At 46.4% G+C, this 20,244-nt stretch overlaps 1 protein-coding gene across 2 annotated transcripts in view; it reads left to right on the forward strand.

The window, feature by feature from the left end:
* Positions 1-20,244, forward strand: part of MED13 (mediator complex subunit 13) — a 158,959-nt gene that overhangs the window by 59,239 nt on the left and 79,476 nt on the right. For both annotated transcript variants that reach the window (XM_073573172.1, XM_073573177.1), the window contains exons 4-7: positions 7,637-7,782; positions 7,938-8,135; positions 9,866-10,054; positions 15,445-15,607. In XM_073573172.1, the coding sequence (XP_073429273.1) occupies positions 7,637-7,782; positions 7,938-8,135; positions 9,866-10,054; positions 15,445-15,607 (696 nt within the window). The remainder of the gene's footprint in view (positions 1-7,636; positions 7,783-7,937; positions 8,136-9,865; positions 10,055-15,444; positions 15,608-20,244) is intronic.

Genomic DNA, 20,244 nt, shown 5'->3' on the forward strand with positions numbered 1-20,244 from the left:
TTTTGAAGAGACGTGCTGGAAAAGGGGCAATTATTGATCAAGCCACACGATGGGGCAGTACTTACTTAATGATTCAGTGCTTGGTTGAACTGAAAACCTTTCTTTTAGACATGGCTAACCCTCAACTGACGCTAAATGAAAGTCAGTGGAATCAGGTGACTGAGCTGGAAAAATTGCTAGAGCACCCATTTACAGTGACTAAAAAATTACAAGCAGAGGACTCAACTCCAGGTATTTTCTTAAAGGAGTGGAAGAACCTGATGTTTCGCCTGTCCCAAAGAGGAGGGTTAATTGCAAGTGGCATTGCTACATCAATGAAACGGAGAGAGGAGCTACTATTACAAAATAACATTCTTTTGGCAGCTGTTTATGTAGACCCAATGCATCGGATTCTTCTAGATGATCAACAGCTAAGTAAAGGAAAAGAAGCTCTGTTTGAAATAGCAGTAAGGATGAAAGGGTTGCAGAACAGTCAGGAGGAACAAGAAGAATTTGGTCGTCCTGCCACATCTTCACCCTCATCATCAACTGATGAAGAATTTAATTTCGAAAAATATTTGGATCACAAGGACCGTGCAAAGCGTTCCCGCATAGAAGAGTCATCCCCATCAAGGAACACAGCCAGTACATTTCAGCAGAATTTTTCATGTGCACTAAAAGAAATTGAGAAATTTGACCGTTCATCAAAAATAACAGTGCAACAAGCGATTCCTCTGTATCCTGACATTGTCAGAGATGTTGCCCGAGTGGTTACTGCTTTGCCACCAACACAAGTTAGTGTAGAGAGGTTGTTCTCTGCTCTCAAAATAATTAGATCAGATTTGAGGGCATCCATGAAGGAGGATCTGACAGAGGCAATACTTTTTCTGAGGACAAATTTATAGATTTCTTCTTATTAACTGCATAAAAGTGTTTATTGCATATTTACTTACAGTTTAGAAAAGTTTATAAAAGTTATTTGCTATATTCTAATTGTATTCTAATAAATGTAGTTTTTGCTCTAAGTCAGTGGTCCCCAACCTTTTTTGCACCAGGGACCGCCTTGAACCAAGACCATTCTTCCATGGCCCGGCAGGGCGGGGATGGAGGTGTGACAGGGGCGGGACTTTGGTCATAAGGGGGCGGGGCTATGGACGCGGTTGTAGTTTAGCAGTGCATATTTATCATTTAATTATAACATTTTTAATGTGACTCAACTCACCATAGGTTTTGAATGAGTGGGAGCACCTGGCTTGTTTCTGTCTCAGTGGGAGCACTGGGCTACTTCTACTGATGACCGTCACTGCTAATGATGATTGGAACCTACAAGGAAATGGAGCATTGAGCACTTAAGAACAATTGTACTGGAGTACTGTACATGCTGATTATTTTCTAATCATCAGAAAATGTATGTGTGGTCCCCCCCGTCCAGCTCTGTGTGGCTCCCCCTGTTGTATGCATGGCTCCCACTCTCCCATCCTGTATACATGGCTCTGCTCCCACTCTCCCATCCTGTATACATGGCTCCGCTCCCATCCTCCTATCCTGTATGCATGGCTCTGCTCCCACTCTTCTATCCTGTATACATGGCTCCCCTGTCCCATCCTGTATGCATGGCTCCGCTCCCACTCTCCCTCCCTTGTATATATGGCTCCGCTCCCACTCTCCCTCCCTTGTATATATGGCTCCGCTCCCACTCTCCCTCCCTTGTATATATGGCTCCGCTCCCACTCTCCCTCCCTTGTATACATGGCTCCGCTCCCACTCTCCCGGCCTCCCTTGTATATATGGCTCCGCTCCCACGCTCCCTCCCTTGTATATATGGCTCCGCTCCCACGCTCCCTCCCTTGTATATATGGCTCCGCTCCCACTCTCCCTCCCTTGTATATATGGCTCCGCTCCCACTCTCCCTCCCTTGTATATATGGCTCCGCTCCCACTCTCCCTCCCTTGTATATATGGCTCCGCTCCCACTCTCCCTCCCTTGTATATATGGCTCCGCTCCCACTCTCCCTCCCTTGTATATATGGCTCCGCTCCCACTCTCCCTCCCCTGTGTATATGGCTCCGCTCCCACTTTCCCTCCCCTGTGTATATGGCTCTGCTCCCACTCTCCCTCCCCTGTGTATATGGCTCTGCTCCCACTCTCCCTCCCCTGTGTATATGGCTTCGCTCCCATTCTCCCTCCCCTGTGTATATGGCTTCGCTCCCATTCTCCCTCCCCTGTGTATATGGCTCCGCTCCCATTCTCCCTCCCCTGTGTATATGGCTCCGCTCCCATTCTCCCTCCCCTGTGTATATGGCTCCGCTCCCACTCTCCCTCCCCTGTGTATATGGCTTCGCTCCCATTCTCCCTCCCCTGTGTATATGGCTTCGCTCCCATTCTCCCTCCCCTGTGTATATGGCTTCGCTCCCATTCTCCCTCCCCTGTGTATATGGCTCCGCTCCCACTATCTCTCCCTTATATTTATGGCTCCGCTTGGCTCCCCCATCCTCCCCATCATACTTACCCTCACGTCGCTGAACTTCCCTCCCTGCATCTCGCGGCGCTTCAGCTTCTTCCTGTGCGGAGCGGTCACGTGCTACCGCTCATTAAGGTCCATGAATATGGACGCCACGCCTATGGGAGATGAGTGGCGTCCATATTCATGACCTTAAATGAGCGGTAGCACGTGACCGCTCAGCGCTGGATGAAGCCGCCGCTGGATGAAGCCGCCGCTGGATGCAGGGTGAGTATCAGCTGCTGCACCGCCCCCCGGCTCCCCTTGTGTCCGCGGACCGGCGGTTGGGGACCCCTGCTCTAAGTGGTCTGATTACTTATATGATGGTGAGAAACTGAATAAGCACGATGTTTAATATTTTACAACAGTAAATTTGTTGTTATGAATTGGCCATTTATGAAGGAGTTGGAGTCGGAGCCTGATAAAATCCAGGAGTCGGAGTCGCAACTGTGGCTTACCGACTCCACAGCCCTGGTTGACACTGACCACTAAAATATTTTTCAGGATTTTTAATTTTGTTTTTCACGTAAATTCAGAAACAATAGGTTATTTTTATGATTATCCGTACCATTAAAAGTCATATTGAAAATGGATTGTGCAGGCAGGACTGCAGCATTAAAAGTACAGTAGAGTCTGGCTACATGAATCTTTAGTGATCAGTGGGCATTTAATAAGCGGTTTACCCACCCAGTCAAACGATGCACACTGACCAATTGTAATAAATTCCTCAGTGCACATAGTCTACTATTGCTCTCGGCAGTGCAACTCCTGTACACAGGTCACTACACCGCCAAGAATTTTTTTTTTTTGCCACACAAGCGATCATTTTTGGCCAATAAAGGAGTGTTTTGTGATCAGCCGCCTGTTTACACTTCATGATCATGAAGCAAGCCGTTTTAAGAGCGCTTGTTCCATAATTATTTTTCAGTGTAAATGTACCTAAACCTTTGTAAAATCTGTGGCAAGCCAATTCTTTCATCATGTTTGAGAAACTGCAAAAAAAACCTTGAATTTTTGGATGAATAAAGCTAACTTAGTAACATATTCTGTAGACAAATCACATGTAATCTGCTTGAAAAATGCAGTAAAAAAGCACTGCCATTTGTTATATATGCAGCACTTTTACTGCAAAGAGTGAAGTTTTTGGCAGCAGAGAAAAGGGCTGCAAAAACAATGTGTGAACATACTCTTAAGGGAACCAGTCAGCAATTTTGGCCTATATGAGTTAGGGCCACCGCCTTTCAGCGCTGATACACAGCATTCTATACTCCCTTTGACAAAGCATATCCACAAAACGCGTATGGGGGCGTTCAGTGGTATCAGACAGAGGCCTACAGCAACATGGGTAAGATCAATTGATGAGACTTACTGTTCCATTTGGTCGTGGTTTTTTATAGACCTGACCTGGTAGAGCTTTACTATGATCATTTAACTACAGTGCCTACAAGTAGTATTCAACCCCCTGCAGATTTAGCAGGTTTACACATTCGGAATTAACTTGGCATTGTGACATTTGGACTGTAGATCAGCCTGGAAGTGTGAAATGCACTGCAGCAAAAAAGAATGTTATTTCTTTGTTTAATTTTTTTTTAAATTGTGAAAAGTTTATTCAGAGGGTCATTTATTATTCAACCCCTCAAACCACCAGAATTCTGTTTGGTTCCCCTAAAGTATTAAGAAGTATTTCAGGCACAAAGAACAATGAGCTTCACATGTTTGGATTAATTATCTCTTTTTCCAGCCTTTTCTGACTATTTAAGACCCTCCCCAAACTTGTGAACAGCACTCATACATGGTCAACATGGGAAAGACAAAGGAGCATTCCAAGGCCATCAGAGACAAGATCGTGGAGGGTCACAAGGCTGGCAAGGGGTACAAAACCCTTTCCAAGGAGTTGGGCCTACCTGTCTCCACTGTTGGGAGCATCATCCGGAAGTGGAAGGCTTATGGAACTACTGTTAGCCTTCCACGGCCTGGACAGCCTTTGAAAGTTTCCTCCCGTGCCGAGGCCAGGCTTGTCCGAAGAGTCAAGGCTAACCCAAGGACAACAAGGAAGGAGCCCCCGGGAAGATCTCATGGCAGTGGGGACATTGGTTTCAGTCAATACCATAAGTAACATACTCCACCGCAATGGTCTCCGTTCCAGACGAGCCCGTAAGGTACCTTTACTTTCAAAGCGTCATGTCAAGGCTCGTCTACAGTTTGCTCATGATCACTTGGAGGACTCTGAGACAGACTGGTTCAAGGTTCTCTGGTCTGATGAGACCAAGATCGAGATCTTTGATGCCAACCACACACGCGACGTTTGGAGACTGGATGGCACTGCATACGACCCCAAGAATACCATCCCTACAGTCAAGCATGGTGGTGACAGCATCATGCTGTGGGGCTGTTTCTCAGCCAAGGGGCCTGGCCATCTGGTCCGCATCCATGGGAAGATGGATAGCACGGCCTACCTGGAGATTTTGGCCAAGAACCTCCGCTCCTCCATCAAGGATCTTAAGATGGGTCTTCATTTCATCTTCCAACAAGACAACGACCCAAAGCACACAGCCAAGAAAACCAAGGCCTGGTTCAGGAGGGAAAAAATCAAGGTGTTGGAGTGGCCTAGTCAGTCTCCTGACCTTAACCCAATTGAAAACTTGTGGAAGGAGCTCAAGATTAAAGTCCACATGAGACACCCAAAGAACCTAGATAACTTGGAGAAGATCTGCATGGAGGAGTGGGCCAAGATAACTCCAGAGACCTGTGCCGACCTGATCAGGTCTTATAAAAGACGATTATTAGCTGTAATTGCAAACAAGGGTTATTCCACAAAATATTAAACCTAGGGGTTGAATAATAATTGACCCACACTTTTATGTTTAAAATTTATTAAAATTTAACTGAGCAACATAACTTTTTGGTTTGTAAGATTTATGCATCTGTTAATAAATCCTGCTCTTGTGTGAAGTTTGAAGGCTCTAACTTATTTGCATCTTATCAAACCTGCTAAATCTGCAGGGGGTTGAATACTACTTGTAGGCACTGTATGTTGCAGCCTGAATTTTGGTCTGTTCCACTATATGTGTGGACTTGATTTCCCATTTTTTTTCTATACCACATACATGTTTCGTGGTACACACGGTTCATACTATCTTTACATTTGTATGTTTATATCTCTAATAAAGATTTTTTTTTTTTTTTTTTTTTTTTTGCTATCTTTGTGAAGTGGTGTCTTTTGGATAATTTTTATCCCTTTTTTGACAGCATTCTATAATGCTCTATATCTGCCCCCAACCAATCTAGAAGATCTGAAAAATAACTTCTATTATACTGACCTGCGGGGTGGTCTGGTTTGATTGGTGTCGCTCTTCTTGGTCCGGTGCCACCTATCTTCTTACAATCGCTGTCGTTCTTCTTGGTTCATGTAGATGACGCGTACCTGCATCGTCTACGCAGTCTCCTTGGCATCGCGCTCCTGCGCAGGTGTAGTTATCTGCACTGTTGAGGGCAGAGCAGAGTACTGCAGTGCGCAGGCACCGGGAAAGGTCAGAGAGGCCCTGCGCCTGCACACTGCAGTACTTTGCTCTGCCCTCAGCAGTGCAGATAACTACACCTGCGCAGGAGCGCAGTGCCAGGGAGACACTGAGGATGATACAGGGACACGTCATCCACACGAAACAAGGAGGATGGTGATCTTAAGAAGATAGGAGGCGCTGGACTAAGAAGAACGACACCTACCGGACGTCTCCGCAGGAAAGCATAATAAGTTATTTTTCAGTTCTAAGTTGGGTTGGGGGCAGATATACAGCATTATAGAATGCTGTATATCAGCCCTGAAAAGTGGTGGCCGTAACTTGTATCGGCCAAACCTGGTGACAGGTTTCCTTTAAGTTCCAGAATAGGGACCAATTCCATTATCGCTTTGTTATTGCTCATAGTATATATCCTAGGTCCCCTTGAATGCAAAATATCACACGGACTGTTTCTATGCAATACTCATCCAAGTGACGGATCGGTGGTTTTGTTTTTCTTTTCCAAAGTTTTATTCTTTTTCATAATAAAACAAGACCATAACATCGAGTCATTAATTGACGCAACAGATATTAGATCATACAAAATCAAGTGCAAGCGCAAACATAGCGATCGAAGTAATGGATAAAGTACAATAAACGGTATGTCACAAATCAAGTTGAGGGACCACTTTGTTAAATAAAAATCCTACCAAACTCATACTAACGGGGGAGGGAAGACATGGTCCCATACAGACCATTTCTTGAAGAATTTGTTGAAGTGATCGTTATGAAGAGCGAATTGTAACTCATGTGATCTATGTTGTTTGATCAGTTTAATTGTCATTAGAACTAGGCAAAAAATTGGATTTCCAATGGTATGCTATGGTGTTCTTCGTGACGAGACATATGAGATTGAAAATAGGTCTCAGTGAATGATCTATTTCGTCCAAATTTAATGAAAGCAGGGCAATGCAGGGAGTAAGGTTGAAAGGCTTTCCAAATATTTTGTTGATTATACATGAAGAGATTTGAGACCATAACAATTTTGTCATTGGGCATCCCCAAAAGACATGCAGAATATCCCCTTTTTGGCTGCATCCTCACCAACAAAGTGGGGAGTTTGAGGAACCTATGTGAGCCAGTTTGTTGGGAGTGTAATACCATCTGGAGATAGTTTTATAGTGGGTCTCCTGTAGTGGGATGGACATTACAGATTGGTAAGCTGAAGAAAGAGCGTCCTCCCAACTTTCAGCAGAGAATGAAGAGTTGAGATCCTTCTCCCAACTCAACATTGAGGGATTTTTAAGTAATAATGTGTTATTAAAATTATCATATATGAAGCTATGGCTCCAAAAGATCTGGTGCTCATGATTATTCAATAACTTTACAGATGCTTCAGAGAAATTGAATTTTAGGTCCAGAAAGGATTGTATGGTGTTTTTGAGGATTTGGTACTCTAGGAAAGAAGATGAGGAAATATTATATTTTCTCTTGAGAAAAAGAAAACTCGAGAATTTGTTTTCGTGGAAGATGTGGGTGGTTTTGTTTTTTTCTTCAGGTATAGGGAAAGGAATTGCTGAATCCATATACGGTTTGTCCGGTTTGCAATGTCTTTCATTTATTTTTATTTATTTTTTTAATAATCTTTCTTTTTGTTTCAGTGAGCATTTGTCCTGCTCGTTTACCTTCTTTCTTCATGGGGACAGCAATGTTTGCACAAGTGTAGAAATTAACCAGCACCAACCAGTGTACCTTCTCAGCGAGGAGCACCTTAACTTAGCCCAGCAGTCAAGTAGCCCATTTCAAGGTATGGTGGTGTCATTCAGAAGCAGATATCGGTCACTTCACCTGCTGTAATATGTGCATGTGTTTGCATTAATGATTATGGCAGGAAAGCAAATTATTTTTTTTCCTTGGTACATCTACATATGTAAAAATTGAATAAACTCTTCACTTTTCCAGTTATCTTGAGCCCATTTGGCTTAAATGGAACCCTCACAGGGCAATCATTCAAGATGTCTGATTCTTCTACCAAGAAATTAATAGGGGAATGGAAACAGTTTTATCCCATTTCATCCACTATAAAAGAGTGCCCAGAGGAAAAGCAGGAGGAAATGGATTGGGAGGACGATTCGCTGGCAGCCGTGGAGGTTTTAGTGGGTGAGTCTCGAAAAGGTCTCTTACTGTAGGCTTTCCAGTAAAGGTTTCCAGGTTTGTTTTGTGTTGTTAAAGCTGAAAGTTTCAGTATTAGTGGAAGTGTGTTGTAGTAGTATGTCTCCCACACGAGGTATTGTAGACTAAACCATATGACCTTGCTGCAATCTGGTAAAGTTTGTTCTGAAAACATACTGCATGGACTGTGTATGAATGGCTTGTTACTGCATACACCAAGAACAAAGTGTTCAGGTGCTGATATCCACTTTAGATAGCATTTTATTGACGTGGATTTTGCTTTTATAATTTTTCCTCTTTTCCGCTTTCTTGCTGCTCAATTTCCTTAAATCGTACTATCTACATAAGTGCTAAAAACCCAAATCTCTCATAATATAATGTAACCAGGCTGAGAGGTGGAGACCACAATGCACTGTCATTCTATAATAAGATGGCATAACCGTGTGGGTCCTAGGTTCAAATCCCCACAGGACAGCACCTGCAAGTAGTTTTGTATCTTCTCCACCTGTTTGCGTGGGTTTTCTTTGGGTTCCTCCCACAGTCAGACATTGATAGGGAATTTAGATTGTGAGCCCCAGTGAGGTCAGTGATTTTTTTTTTTTTTTATATAGTCACCGCTGTGGAATTAAAGGGGTTGTCCGGGCTTTTCACATAATCTCAGTGCATATCTGGGCTGCAGAATGCTGATAATAAGTAATTTACCTTCTGTGGCCAGTTTGCAGCGTTTCCAAGATATGATCTCTTGCTTCTATGAAAAACGTCCAGGGGTCGTGTGTTCTGGCATTGAGATTAGAACTGGTCGTTTCCTCCTACTCTACTAAAAACATGCCCTCTATAGCAACAACCCCACCCTCCATAGCTGCAGGCCCTCCCCGTCCACATGAAGCCTATCCCTTCTCACACAGTAACAAATCCTCCCCCTCTAGCAGCCTCAGTGCCTAGAGCAGAACCACCCACCTGCTCCTCCCCTAGACACACGCTGAACAGTGATCTATGGAAAGTGAAACTAGTGAGGAGGAAACGACCAGTTCTCATTTCAATGCCAGAACCCCCCCCCTGGACGTTTTTCATAGAAGCAAGAGATCATATCTTGGAAACTGGCCACAAAAGGTAAATTACTTATTGTCAGCATTCCAGATATGCAGTGAGTTTATGTGAAAAGCCCGGACAACCCCTTTAATGGCGCTATACAAGTGAGTAAAATAAATGAAAATGATATCTAACAGGTTTGTTGTTAAATACACACAGTAATAATTGTAGATGTCCCTATGGGTGGGGCCCACACACTGATCTAAGTATCACCTATTCAGTGGATTGGTGATACCTTATAAAAGGAGTTATACAGGCTTATAGTATTGATGACCAATCCTTAGGATAGGCCATCAGTATCATATCAAGGGGGTCCGATAACCTCCCACACTGACTAACGATATAGTAAATGAACAGAACTGATTTTCAGTACAGGCCAGTGAACCGTGTAGTGTATGTTACCGTGAACTCCAGCTCAGCTCCTATTTACTTGGGAAAAAAATCTGCTCATCATTGTTGGTACTGGGTGTTGGACCACCACAACCTGATGTTGCTGACCTATCCTAAGGTTAGGTGAAGAGTTTTATAAACTTTATAGTGTAGCATTTGATTTGGCTTTTCAGTTCTAAAGGTAATGAACAAGATCATCTTCTGTTTTTATTAATTGTTTTGTTTTTTTTTCTTTGTAGCCGGAGTTCGAATGGTCTATCCAGCATGCTTTGTGCTTGTCCCTCAGTCAGACATCCCTACAGTCAGCTCATCTGGATCCACTCATTGTTCAAACACATATTTAGGTGTTCAAGTGCCTCCTTCTCGAGATCCAGCCATGTCTTCAGTAACACTGACACCACCAACTTCGCCAGAAGAAGTCCAAACAAGTAATCTATTCTTATAATATATACTCTATTACCTGAATGGTGTAAATATTGGGTTAAACCAAATTCTCGTTTGCCTTATTGGGGGACACAGAGACCATGGGTGTATGCTGCTGCCACTAGGAGGCTGACACTATGCACAAAAAAGTTAGCTCCTCCTCCGCCGTATACACCCCACCGACCGGCAGGAAATTCCTCAGTTTAGCTTAGTGTCAGTAGGAGGTGGACACGGGTCTTTTATTAGACCCATATCTACCTCAGTGTGCGTCGTTTCTTTGCAGGTTCCGGAGGGATACGGAGTGAACAGTCACATCCGTACTCCCACAAAGAGACTATGAGTACGGCGTGTACTGCCACCCCGTATCCTCAGGTCTCCGGAGCAGGACCAGGAGCCTCGCACAAGTAGGTGCCAGCCGCACGGACGGTCCTTGCCCCCCGCCTCCCACCCTCTCGCCTACCAGAGCCTGAAGGTTGGATGAGGCGCGGATTTCATAGAGACAGACAGCGTGGGATTTTCAGGTACCTTTATTGTAAGGCCCCCTGCCTGGGTGAGTATGTCAGTCTTCCCCCGGCGTTTTCTCTTGGAGCGGTCGCCAGGGGGACCACGTTAGGGTCCCTGCACGCCCCGCATCCCCCCACGGTCACCGCATCCATGCAGGCCCCGGGTCTTCACGGGCCTCGTTCTGTGCTTCCCCCTTTTTTCCATCTCTGCAGGGGTAGCGCTGGAGTCGAGCAGTTCTGGGCAGGGACGCGGCCCGGTGTTGCGACGCGTCTTCCGCGCCGACCCCCTGCTGACAGGCGGCCGCCGCAACTAATTTAGGCCCCGGCTTGTGTTCGGGCCTACCGCAGCGTCGCGGCCACGCCCCCCGCCCCTTTCTACTAAGCGGGCTTCACTCCCGCTCTCCACAGGCCCTCCCCCCGCCTTTCCCTCTCCTGCCCAGCATATTATGGCTAGAGGGCAGCAATTATTAACCCTGCGAGGACCTCCCTTCCCCGGGACCCGCGCTTTTCTACAGGCAGGCGCCATCTTCACAGCCTGCCAGCCGGACGCAGCTGGAGAGGCTCCCCAGCCCCTGAGCAGTTTCTGCAAGCGGCTTTTTGCCTCTTTGGGACGGCCAGCCGGACTTCTCCCTGATCTACATCCCCGGACAGGTCGAGCAGCATCGCTTTTGGGGACACCGGACCGTGAGTAGTTCTGCACGGCAGACTGACCCTTCTCCGCCCTCTGTCCCCCAACCTTCCGGCACTACCTCAGGTTTTTCACAATGTCTATCCCTAAGGCTGATCGTACCCGCTCTTCGGCCCTCCCCTGCACAGCCCGACGCCGCTCAGGAGCCATCCATAGCCCCAGGGGTGAGTGAGCCCCCTTTGCCGGGTTGGGCCTCCTCCCTATCACAGTCGGTGGCAGACCTCACCAAGGTGTCTCGGTCCCTAGTAGCCGTTCTGGATAAGTTGCCCTTGGGAGCTTCTGCGGGACCTAGCACGTCCCAGGACGTCCCATCTGAGCCAGCCAGTGTCAGTCGCAAGAGACCCAGGCAGGATCTCCAGGCGGAGTCCTCTCCTCGCCCTACCTCACCCCATACTCCCCAGCAGTCTCCCTCTCGGGCCTCCTCTCCCGAGTCAGGTGAAGCGCTTTCGGAATCTGAAGGGGTCTTAGAGCTGGATTCGGATCAGGATGCGAACATGAAGGTTACGGTGCAGAACCTCATTGCCGCGATTCACCATACCTTCGACATCACTGACGCCCCTGCGAAATCCTCAGATCAGGAGGTTTCGTTCAGACGGGCGGAAACACCTTCCAGGGTGTTTCCCTTTCATTCCGAGTTTGGGAAGATTTTTACCAAGGAAAGGGAAGATCCGACTAGACGCTTTCAAAGAGGAAAGCGTCTCGGCGTGCTGTATCCGTTTGCTAAAGAGCTCACGGACAACTGGGCCGCTTCTCCTTCAGTGGACCCTCCCGTATCCAGACTCTCTAATAATACTGTTCTTCCGCTGTCGGGTGTAGCGTCTCTAAAAGATTCTAATGACAGAATCATAGAATCCCTAGCAAAGTCTTCCTTCGAGGCGGCATCTGCGGCGGTATGTCCAGTGTTTGCTTCATCTTGGGCAGCAAAGGCTATATCCGCTTGGGCAGAGGACCTTCGGCAGGGCATTCTGGATAAGGCACAACCGGAGCATTTGGCCGATCTCGCCAATCAGATTTCCCATGCGGGGGATTATCTGCTTTCTGCTTCCTTGGATGCCGCATCTTGCGCGGTTCAGGCGTCAAGCAACATCGTGGCAATCCGACGTACAAATTGGCTCAAGGCCTGGCAGGCGGACTTGTCCTCTAAAAAGTCTGACTAATCTGCCTTTTCAAGGAGTGCGTCTCTTTGGGTCCCAATTGGACCAGATTATTAAGGACGCTACCGGAGGTACGGGTTCTCTTCTCCCCCAATCCAAGTCTCGCAGACCTCCTCCAAGGCGTCAGTTCCGTCCCTTTCGGTCTTTCCGCCGTTTCAATGCGGCGGAAAACCCTTCCAACCAGCAAAGGCCACAAGCACGTCACTCGTCGGTCAAGGGTATTTCTCCCACAAGACAAGATTCTTTCCCTGCAGCAGGGCGTCCGATCACTACAGATCGCACGGTTTTCATCTCTCAGGACAGCCATGAGGACTCTGGCGAAGATGGTGGCAGCAATAGAGGCAGTTCCCTTTGCCCAGTTTTCACGCCAGGCCCCTCCAGCAGGCCATTTTGTCCAGGTGGAACAGGTCGGCTCTGTCTCTGGATCGTCCGGTTCGTCTTTCATGCCGGATCAAGCGGTCTCTCAACTGGTGGTTGACGTCTCCCCTCATTCTCTCGGGGCGGTCCTCTCTTCCCAGATTGTCACAACGGACGCCAGCCTCATCGGCTGGGGTGCAGTGTTCTGCAATCACACTGTTCAGGGTCGATGGTCGACTCAGGAATCAGCTCTGCAGATCAATGTCCTAGAGATACGAGCGATCCTTCTGGCTCTCGTCCACTGGGAACGGCGCCTCAAGGGCCTGCCTGTCAGGATTCAAACAGACAATGCCACAGCGGTGGCGTATATCAACCGACAAGGGGGGACACGGAGTGTCTCAGCCCTGGCGGAAGTGTCCAGAATTCTTCAATGGGCAGAGACCTTTGTTCCAACAATTTCCGCGGTTCACATTCCCGGCGTGGACAACTGGGCCGCCGATTTTCTAAGCCGCGAGGGTCTCGCGGCAGGGGAATCCTCCCTACATCCGGAGGTGTTTCATCTGCTCTGCCGTCGGTGGGGAACCCCGGACGTAGACCTCATGGCGTCTCTCCTCAAAAGGAAGGTACCACAATTCGTGTCCAGGTCTCGGGGCCCCCTGGCAGGGGGCGCCGACGCTCTGGCCGTTCCTTGGTCACAGTTCGAGCTCCCCTACCTGTTCCCTCCCTTGCCTCTTCTTCCCAAGCTGTTGAAGAAAATCAAGGCAGAAGGGATTCCAGTCGTCCTCATCGCCCCGAATTGGCCCAGAAGGTCTTGCTTCGCGGACATTGTCAACCTTCTCGCGGACGCCCCCTGGAAGCTTCCCGACAGGGCAGATCTGCTGTCGCAAGGCCCGATTTGCCACCCCAATTCTCGGTCGCTCAATTTAACGGCGTGGCTGTTGAGACCAAGGTTTTGAAACGGGCAGGATTCTCTGATCGAGTGATTCATACCATGATCCGCGCCAGAAAGCCTTCCTCTTCCAAGATCTATTACCGTACTTGGAAAGCCTATTTCTCCTGGTGTGAGGCCAATGACATTGCGGCCATGGTTTTTTCGCTTCCTTCTGTTCTGGCGTTTCTTCAGACAGGGCTGGATGCGGGGCTTGCTCTCAGTTCCTTAAGGGTCAAGTTTCCGCACTGTCCATTTTATTTCAGAAGACGCTGGCCTCCCGGCCCCAGGTCAAAACCTTTCTTCAGGGTGTGGCTCACACGGTTCCTCCGTACCGAGCGCCCGTGGATCCTTGGGATCTTAATTTCGTTCTTGGGGTTCTGCAAGGTCCTCCTTTTGAACCTCTCAGGGATGTTTCCCTTGCCCTCCTTTCTTGGAAGGTGGCCTTTCTGGTGGCCATTACTTCCATCCGACGTGTGTCGGAATTAGCGGCCCTTTCTTGCCGCTCTCCCTTCTTGGTACTTCATCAGGACAAGGTAGTTCTGCGGCCTCCGCCCTCTTTCCTTCCGAAGGTGGTATCTTCGTTTCACCTCAATGAGGACATTGTTCTGCCATCCTTCTGCCCGAGCCCAGCTCATCCTCGGGAGCGATCCTTGAACAAGCTGGACCTGGTCAGGGCATTGAGAGTCTTATCTAGCCAGGACATCTTCCTTGCGGAAGTCAGACTCTCTGTTTATCATTCCAGACGGTGCAAGGAAAGGTCACCCAGCCTCAAAGGCCACTATTGCTCGCTGGATCAGATCGGCAATTTTGGAGGCATACCGGGTCAAGCATCGTGCAGCTCCTTCAGGGATCAGAGCGCACTCTACCCGGGCGGTGGGTGCCTCCTGGGAGGTGCGCCACAGAGCTTCCGCGCTGCAGCTTTGCAAAGCTGCAACGTGGTCTTCGGTTCACACTTTTGTGAAATTCTACAGGGTCCACACCTATGCTTCGGCGGACGCCAGCCTAGGTAGAAGGATTCTGCAGGCCGCGGTGGTGAGTCCACTGGCCTGATGGAAGTTTGTTTCCCACCCCAGGGACTGCTTTGGGACGTCCCATGGTCTCTGTGTCCCCCAATAAGGCGAACGAGAAAACAGGATTTTTTGGGTTGCTTACCGTAAAATCTGTTTCTCGGAGCCTTCATTGGGGGACACAGCACCCTCCCATGTTCTACAACTCCTGTTCTTATGTTTGTCGATTGGTTACAGTTGAGTTGTTCGTTCTGTTTTCAATCTATTCCGTTACTTCTCCTACTGCTTTCTCACTAACTGAGGAATTTCCTGCCGGTCGGTGGGGTGTATACGGCGGAGGAGGAGCTAACTTTTTTGTGCATAGTGTCAGCCTCCTAGTGGCAGCAGCATACACCCATGGTCTCTGTGTCCCCCAATGAAGGCTCCGAGAAACAGATTTTACGGTAAGCAACCCAAAAAATCCTGTTTTTATCGTTTTGGTCATAGTTTATAAAGCAGTGAAAAAAGTGAAACATTGGCGTAACTTGTGATTTTAAAAAGTGAAGTCACAAAAAATTAAATTTGACTGATGTATAACATGCTAATCTTGATAAATTTACCCCAGTGTTTCTGAAATTGCTTTTCATGTACGTTAATTCTTAAAATGTAATTAATTTTTTCGCTCAAACTGTATTTTTTTTTTTTTAAATTATTTATATTTTTCTTGGTTTTTTTTTTATCTTTAAAATAATTGTCACTTTTTTTATGTTCCACAGTTGATATCCAGTCTGCGCAGAAGTGGATGAAGTTTCCTTCTGTGTCCGATTGTTTCAATTCGGATAGTACGAGCCATCATGGTGGTAAAATACCAAGAAAGTTGGCTAACCAAGTGGTGGATAGAGTTTGGCAAGAGTGCAACATGAACCGATCCCTGAGCAAGTAAGATTTGCATTGTTTGCCTGAAGCATGCTTTGCAACACATTAAGGGAACTTGTTACCAGTTTTTCTCCATATAAACGAAACACCTTTTAAAAGCTTCAGCAATCTGTGTATAAGCCCTGGCTCCCTTCCAGATCCAGCCATGTGCTAATCGGCGCTGTCTGGCCCGATGGGTGTTTTGATCTGTGCTTCAAGTCTCCTCTCTTCCTGAATAGCTAGCCCTCCTATCTTGATGGACATGGCTGATGTCTCCTACGTCATCCACCTAGCACTGCAACTCTCGAGCCTGTACAATTGAATCACAGACCTGCACAGGTGTTCATCGCTAAGTAAAGCCCTGTAAAAAAAAATAAAAAAAAAATATATATATATATATATATATATATATATATATATATATATATATATATATATATATATATATATATATAAATTTTTTTTTTTTAAAAGATTATTTAAAACCAACACCGCAAACATGTACTAATTTACGCCTTACCAGGCAAATTTGTCAAACCAAAGTAAGAGGTGAGGAAAAACCATGAACTACCCCAGGTGACCCTGATACGTCCTACATCAGCCCATCCTTGCTGCGGTGGTTGGCACCCTAATTTGTTCGCAAAGTGGCTCCGAGCGCTCACCGTTGGCTTATCCTAGATGTTCCCTAGGAGACCCTGGCTACTTAAAAATAAGTAGGGGGGCAAAGCACCACCAATGTCTCTATTCTCTTAGGGGATTAAACCTCTTCCACAGTAGCAACCAGTACTTAAATAAATTGACCGAGATGTTTAGAGAAAGGTAAGGGAAGGAAATGTCAATACAGTAAAACCAAAGGAGGGTCCCCCAGATGGGGTTGCCCATACAATTTAAACCAAATACTAATGTAGATCCTTTGGAACCCGTGTCCTCAATGCCATTTATGTACCAGAATATACGTATATACTCGTGTATAAGCCGATCGGTGTATAAACCGACCCCCTTAATTTTGCCACAAAAAACTGGGAAAACTTATTGACTCGCCTATAAGCCTAGGGTGGAAAATGCAGCAGCTACTGGTAAATTTAAAAAAATAAAAAGACACCAATAAAAGTAAAATTATTTGAGATCAGTAGGTTAAATCTTCTTGAATATCCATATTGAATCAGGAGCCCGATTTTAATGATCCATACAGTTCATGATGGACCCCATAAAATGCTCCATACAAAATACACCCCATATAATGCTGCACAAAGTTTAATAATCCCCCCATAAGATGCTCCATAGAATAATATGCCCCATATAATGCTCCATAAAGGTTATGCCCCCATAAGATGCTCCATAGAATAATATGCCCCCATATAATGCTGTATAAAGGTTATGCCCCCATAAGATGCTCCATAGATTATGCCCCCTTAAGAAGATGCTCCATATATTATGCCCCCTTAAGAAGATGCTCCATAGATTATGCCCCCTTAAGAAGATGCTCCATAGATTATGCCCCCAGAAGATGCTGCCCCATAGACTATGCCCCCAGAAGATGCTGCCCCATAGACTATGCCCCCATATGCTGCCCCATAGACTATGCCCCCATATGCTGCCGCATAGACTGTGCCACCATATGCTGCCGCATAGACTATGCCACCATATGCTGCCGCATAGACTATGCCACCATATGCTGCCGCATAGACTATGCCACCATATGCTGCCGCATAGACTATGCCACCATATGATGCCCCCAAAAAAAGCCATACTCACCTCTCCTGCTCAGGACCCGGCACCTGAGATATTCACCTGTCTGTCCCCCGGTCCATCGCTCACCACTGATCGATGTTTATGAACTATGTTTATATATATATATATACACTCACTGGCCACTTTATTAGGTACACCATGCTAGTAAGGGGTTGGACCCCCTTTTGCCTTCAGAACTGCCTCAATTCTTCGTGGCAGAGATTCAACAAGGTGCTGGAAGCATTCCTCAGAGATTTTGGACCATATTGACATGATGGCATCACACAGTTGGCGCAGATTTGTCGGCTGCACATCCCTGATGCGAATCTCCCGTTCCACCACATCCCAAAGATGCTCTATTGGATTGAGATCTGGTGACTGAGGAGGCCATTTGAGTACAGTAAACTCATTGTCATGTTCAAGAAACCAATCTGAGATGATTCGAGCTTTATGACATGGCGCATTATCCTGCTGAAAGTAGCCATCAGATGTTGGGTACATTGTGGTCATAAAGGGATGGACATGGTCAGCAACAATACTCAGGTAGGCTGTGGCGTTGCAACGATGCTCAATTGGTACCAAGGGGCCCAAAGAGTGCCCAGAAAAAATTCCCCACACCATGACACCACCACCACCAGCCTGAACCGTTGATACAAGGCAGGATGGATCCATGCTTTCATGTTGTTTACGCCAAATTCTGACCCTACCATCCGAATGTCGCAGCAGAAATCGAGACTCATCAGACCAGGCAACGTTTTTCCAATCTTCTACTGTCCAATTTCGATGAGCTTGTGCAAATTGTAGCCTCAGTTTCCTGTTCTTAGCTGAGAGGAGTGGTACCCAGTGTGGTCTTCTGCTGCTGTAGCCCATCTGCCTCAAAGTTCGACGCACTGTGCGTTCAGAGATGCTCTTCTGCCTACCTTGGTTGTAACGGGTGGCAATTTGAGTCACTGTTGCCTTTCTATCAGCTCGAACCAGTCTGCCCATTCTCCTCTGACCTCTGGCATCAACATGGCATTTCCGGCCACAGAACTGCCGCTCACTGGATTTTTTTTCTTTTTCAGACCATTCTCTGTAAACCCTAGAGATGGTTGTGCGTGAAAATCGCAGTAGATCAGCAGTTTCTGAAATTCTCAGACCAGCCCTTCTGGCACCAACAATCATGCCACGTTCAAAGGCACTCAAATCACCTTTCTTCCCCATACTGATGCTCGGTTTGAACTGCAGGAGATTGTCTTGACCATGTCTACATGCCTAAATGCACTGAGTTGCCGCCATGTGATTGGCTGATTAGAAATTAAGTCTTAACACACAGTTGGACAGGTGTACCTAATAAAGTGGCCAGTGAGTGTGTGTGTGTGTGTATATATATATATATATATATATATATATATATATATATATATATATATATATATATATGTTTATTTATATATGTCGTCTGTTGCTGTGAGCAGCAATGGACCCAGACAGGTGAATATCGCTATACTTACCCCCTTCTGGCACGGTCTCTGCAGCCCCGTTTCTCCACGGTCTCCCTTCCTGCCTTCAGCGGTCACGTGATACCACTCATTACACTCACGAATATGCGCATATTCATGAGTTTAATGAGCGGTACCACATGACCGCTGAAGGCAGGAAGGGAGACAGCGGGGGGGGGGCTGCAGAAACCGCCCCCGCTGACCCCCAGGTATATGACTCGTGTATTAGCCGAGGGGGGGACTTTCAGCCCCAAGAAATGGGCTGAAAATCTCGGCTTATGCACGAGTATATACGGTACATATTCTATACAATTATCCAACAGATAACCAGAAACAAGCCAAGTAGACAATTTTAGAGATTGCCGGCGGGGTTTGTACTCGCATAATTCACTTTCCGGTATCACTAGTCCATTATCCCTGCCTTGATGCAGAGATTGGCATCCTAAACTTGTACGCAAAATGGCACCCCGCTCGACGTCAGCTTACCCTCCCTTCTCCTCAATACTCTCCCTTCCAACTCTGTCAAGAAAAGAAAAGCGTGAAGGTAGTGGGATGGGGTATGGAAAAGAGGGTGAAGAGGGTTTAAATTTTTGAATAATAACGCTCAATGCGCTGCAACTCTCGAGCCTGTACAGTTGAATCCCAGCTCTGCACAGGTGTGCATCGCTGAGTAAAACCCTGTAATATACATACACCATAGACTGCTTCACTTCAGGGTAATCTGCTCAATCAGGTTAAAGTGAAGCTTGCTTGCGCACGTCTGTGCATCAGCTCCACAGCTCCAGATTTGCAACGTTTAGTAGATGATGTAGGAGAAATCATCCACCTACCTCAATATAGGAAGGCGGGAGATAGGAGCCGAGCACAGATCCGCAACACCCATTGAAACATTGTCAATTTGCATCTGTTGCTGAAGAATTTTAAAAATATTTTTCATGTATCTGCTGGTAGCTAGAGTCGTATACACAGATTACTGCAGTGATCTTTAAGACTGATAAAAGGTGCTGTTTTGTGGTTATATGGGAAAGCCTGCTGACAAGTTCCCTTTTAAAGGCCACATGCACACATTGAGTATTTGGTGAGTTTTTTTTACCCCAGTATTTGTAAACCAAAACCAGGAGTGGAACGGTCAGAAGAAATGTATAATAGAAACATTTGCTCCACTTCTGCATTTTTCACCCACTCCTAGTTTTGGCTTACAAATACTGGGGTAAAAAACTCACCAAATACTCAATGTGTGCATGTGGCCTAAGACAGTAGTTCATATGTATTAGGCAAGAAATTTATAAGAGTGTGATTCTGTGTCCTGTATTGCCAAAAAAGGAAACATGGCTGCATTTGTATTTCATTATAAATAGCCTGCAAAGCTGATAATTGTGACTAATATATTGACTTTGCCACATAAGTAACAATTCATTCATGGTCCAGTAGTAGTTGTAATTAGACAAC

This window comes from Dendrobates tinctorius, unplaced genomic scaffold (assembly GCF_039654945.1).
Source record: "Dendrobates tinctorius isolate UK_male_01 unplaced genomic scaffold, ASM3965494v1 ptg000007l, whole genome shotgun sequence".
Lineage (NCBI taxonomy): Eukaryota > Metazoa > Chordata > Amphibia > Anura > Dendrobatidae > Dendrobates > Dendrobates tinctorius.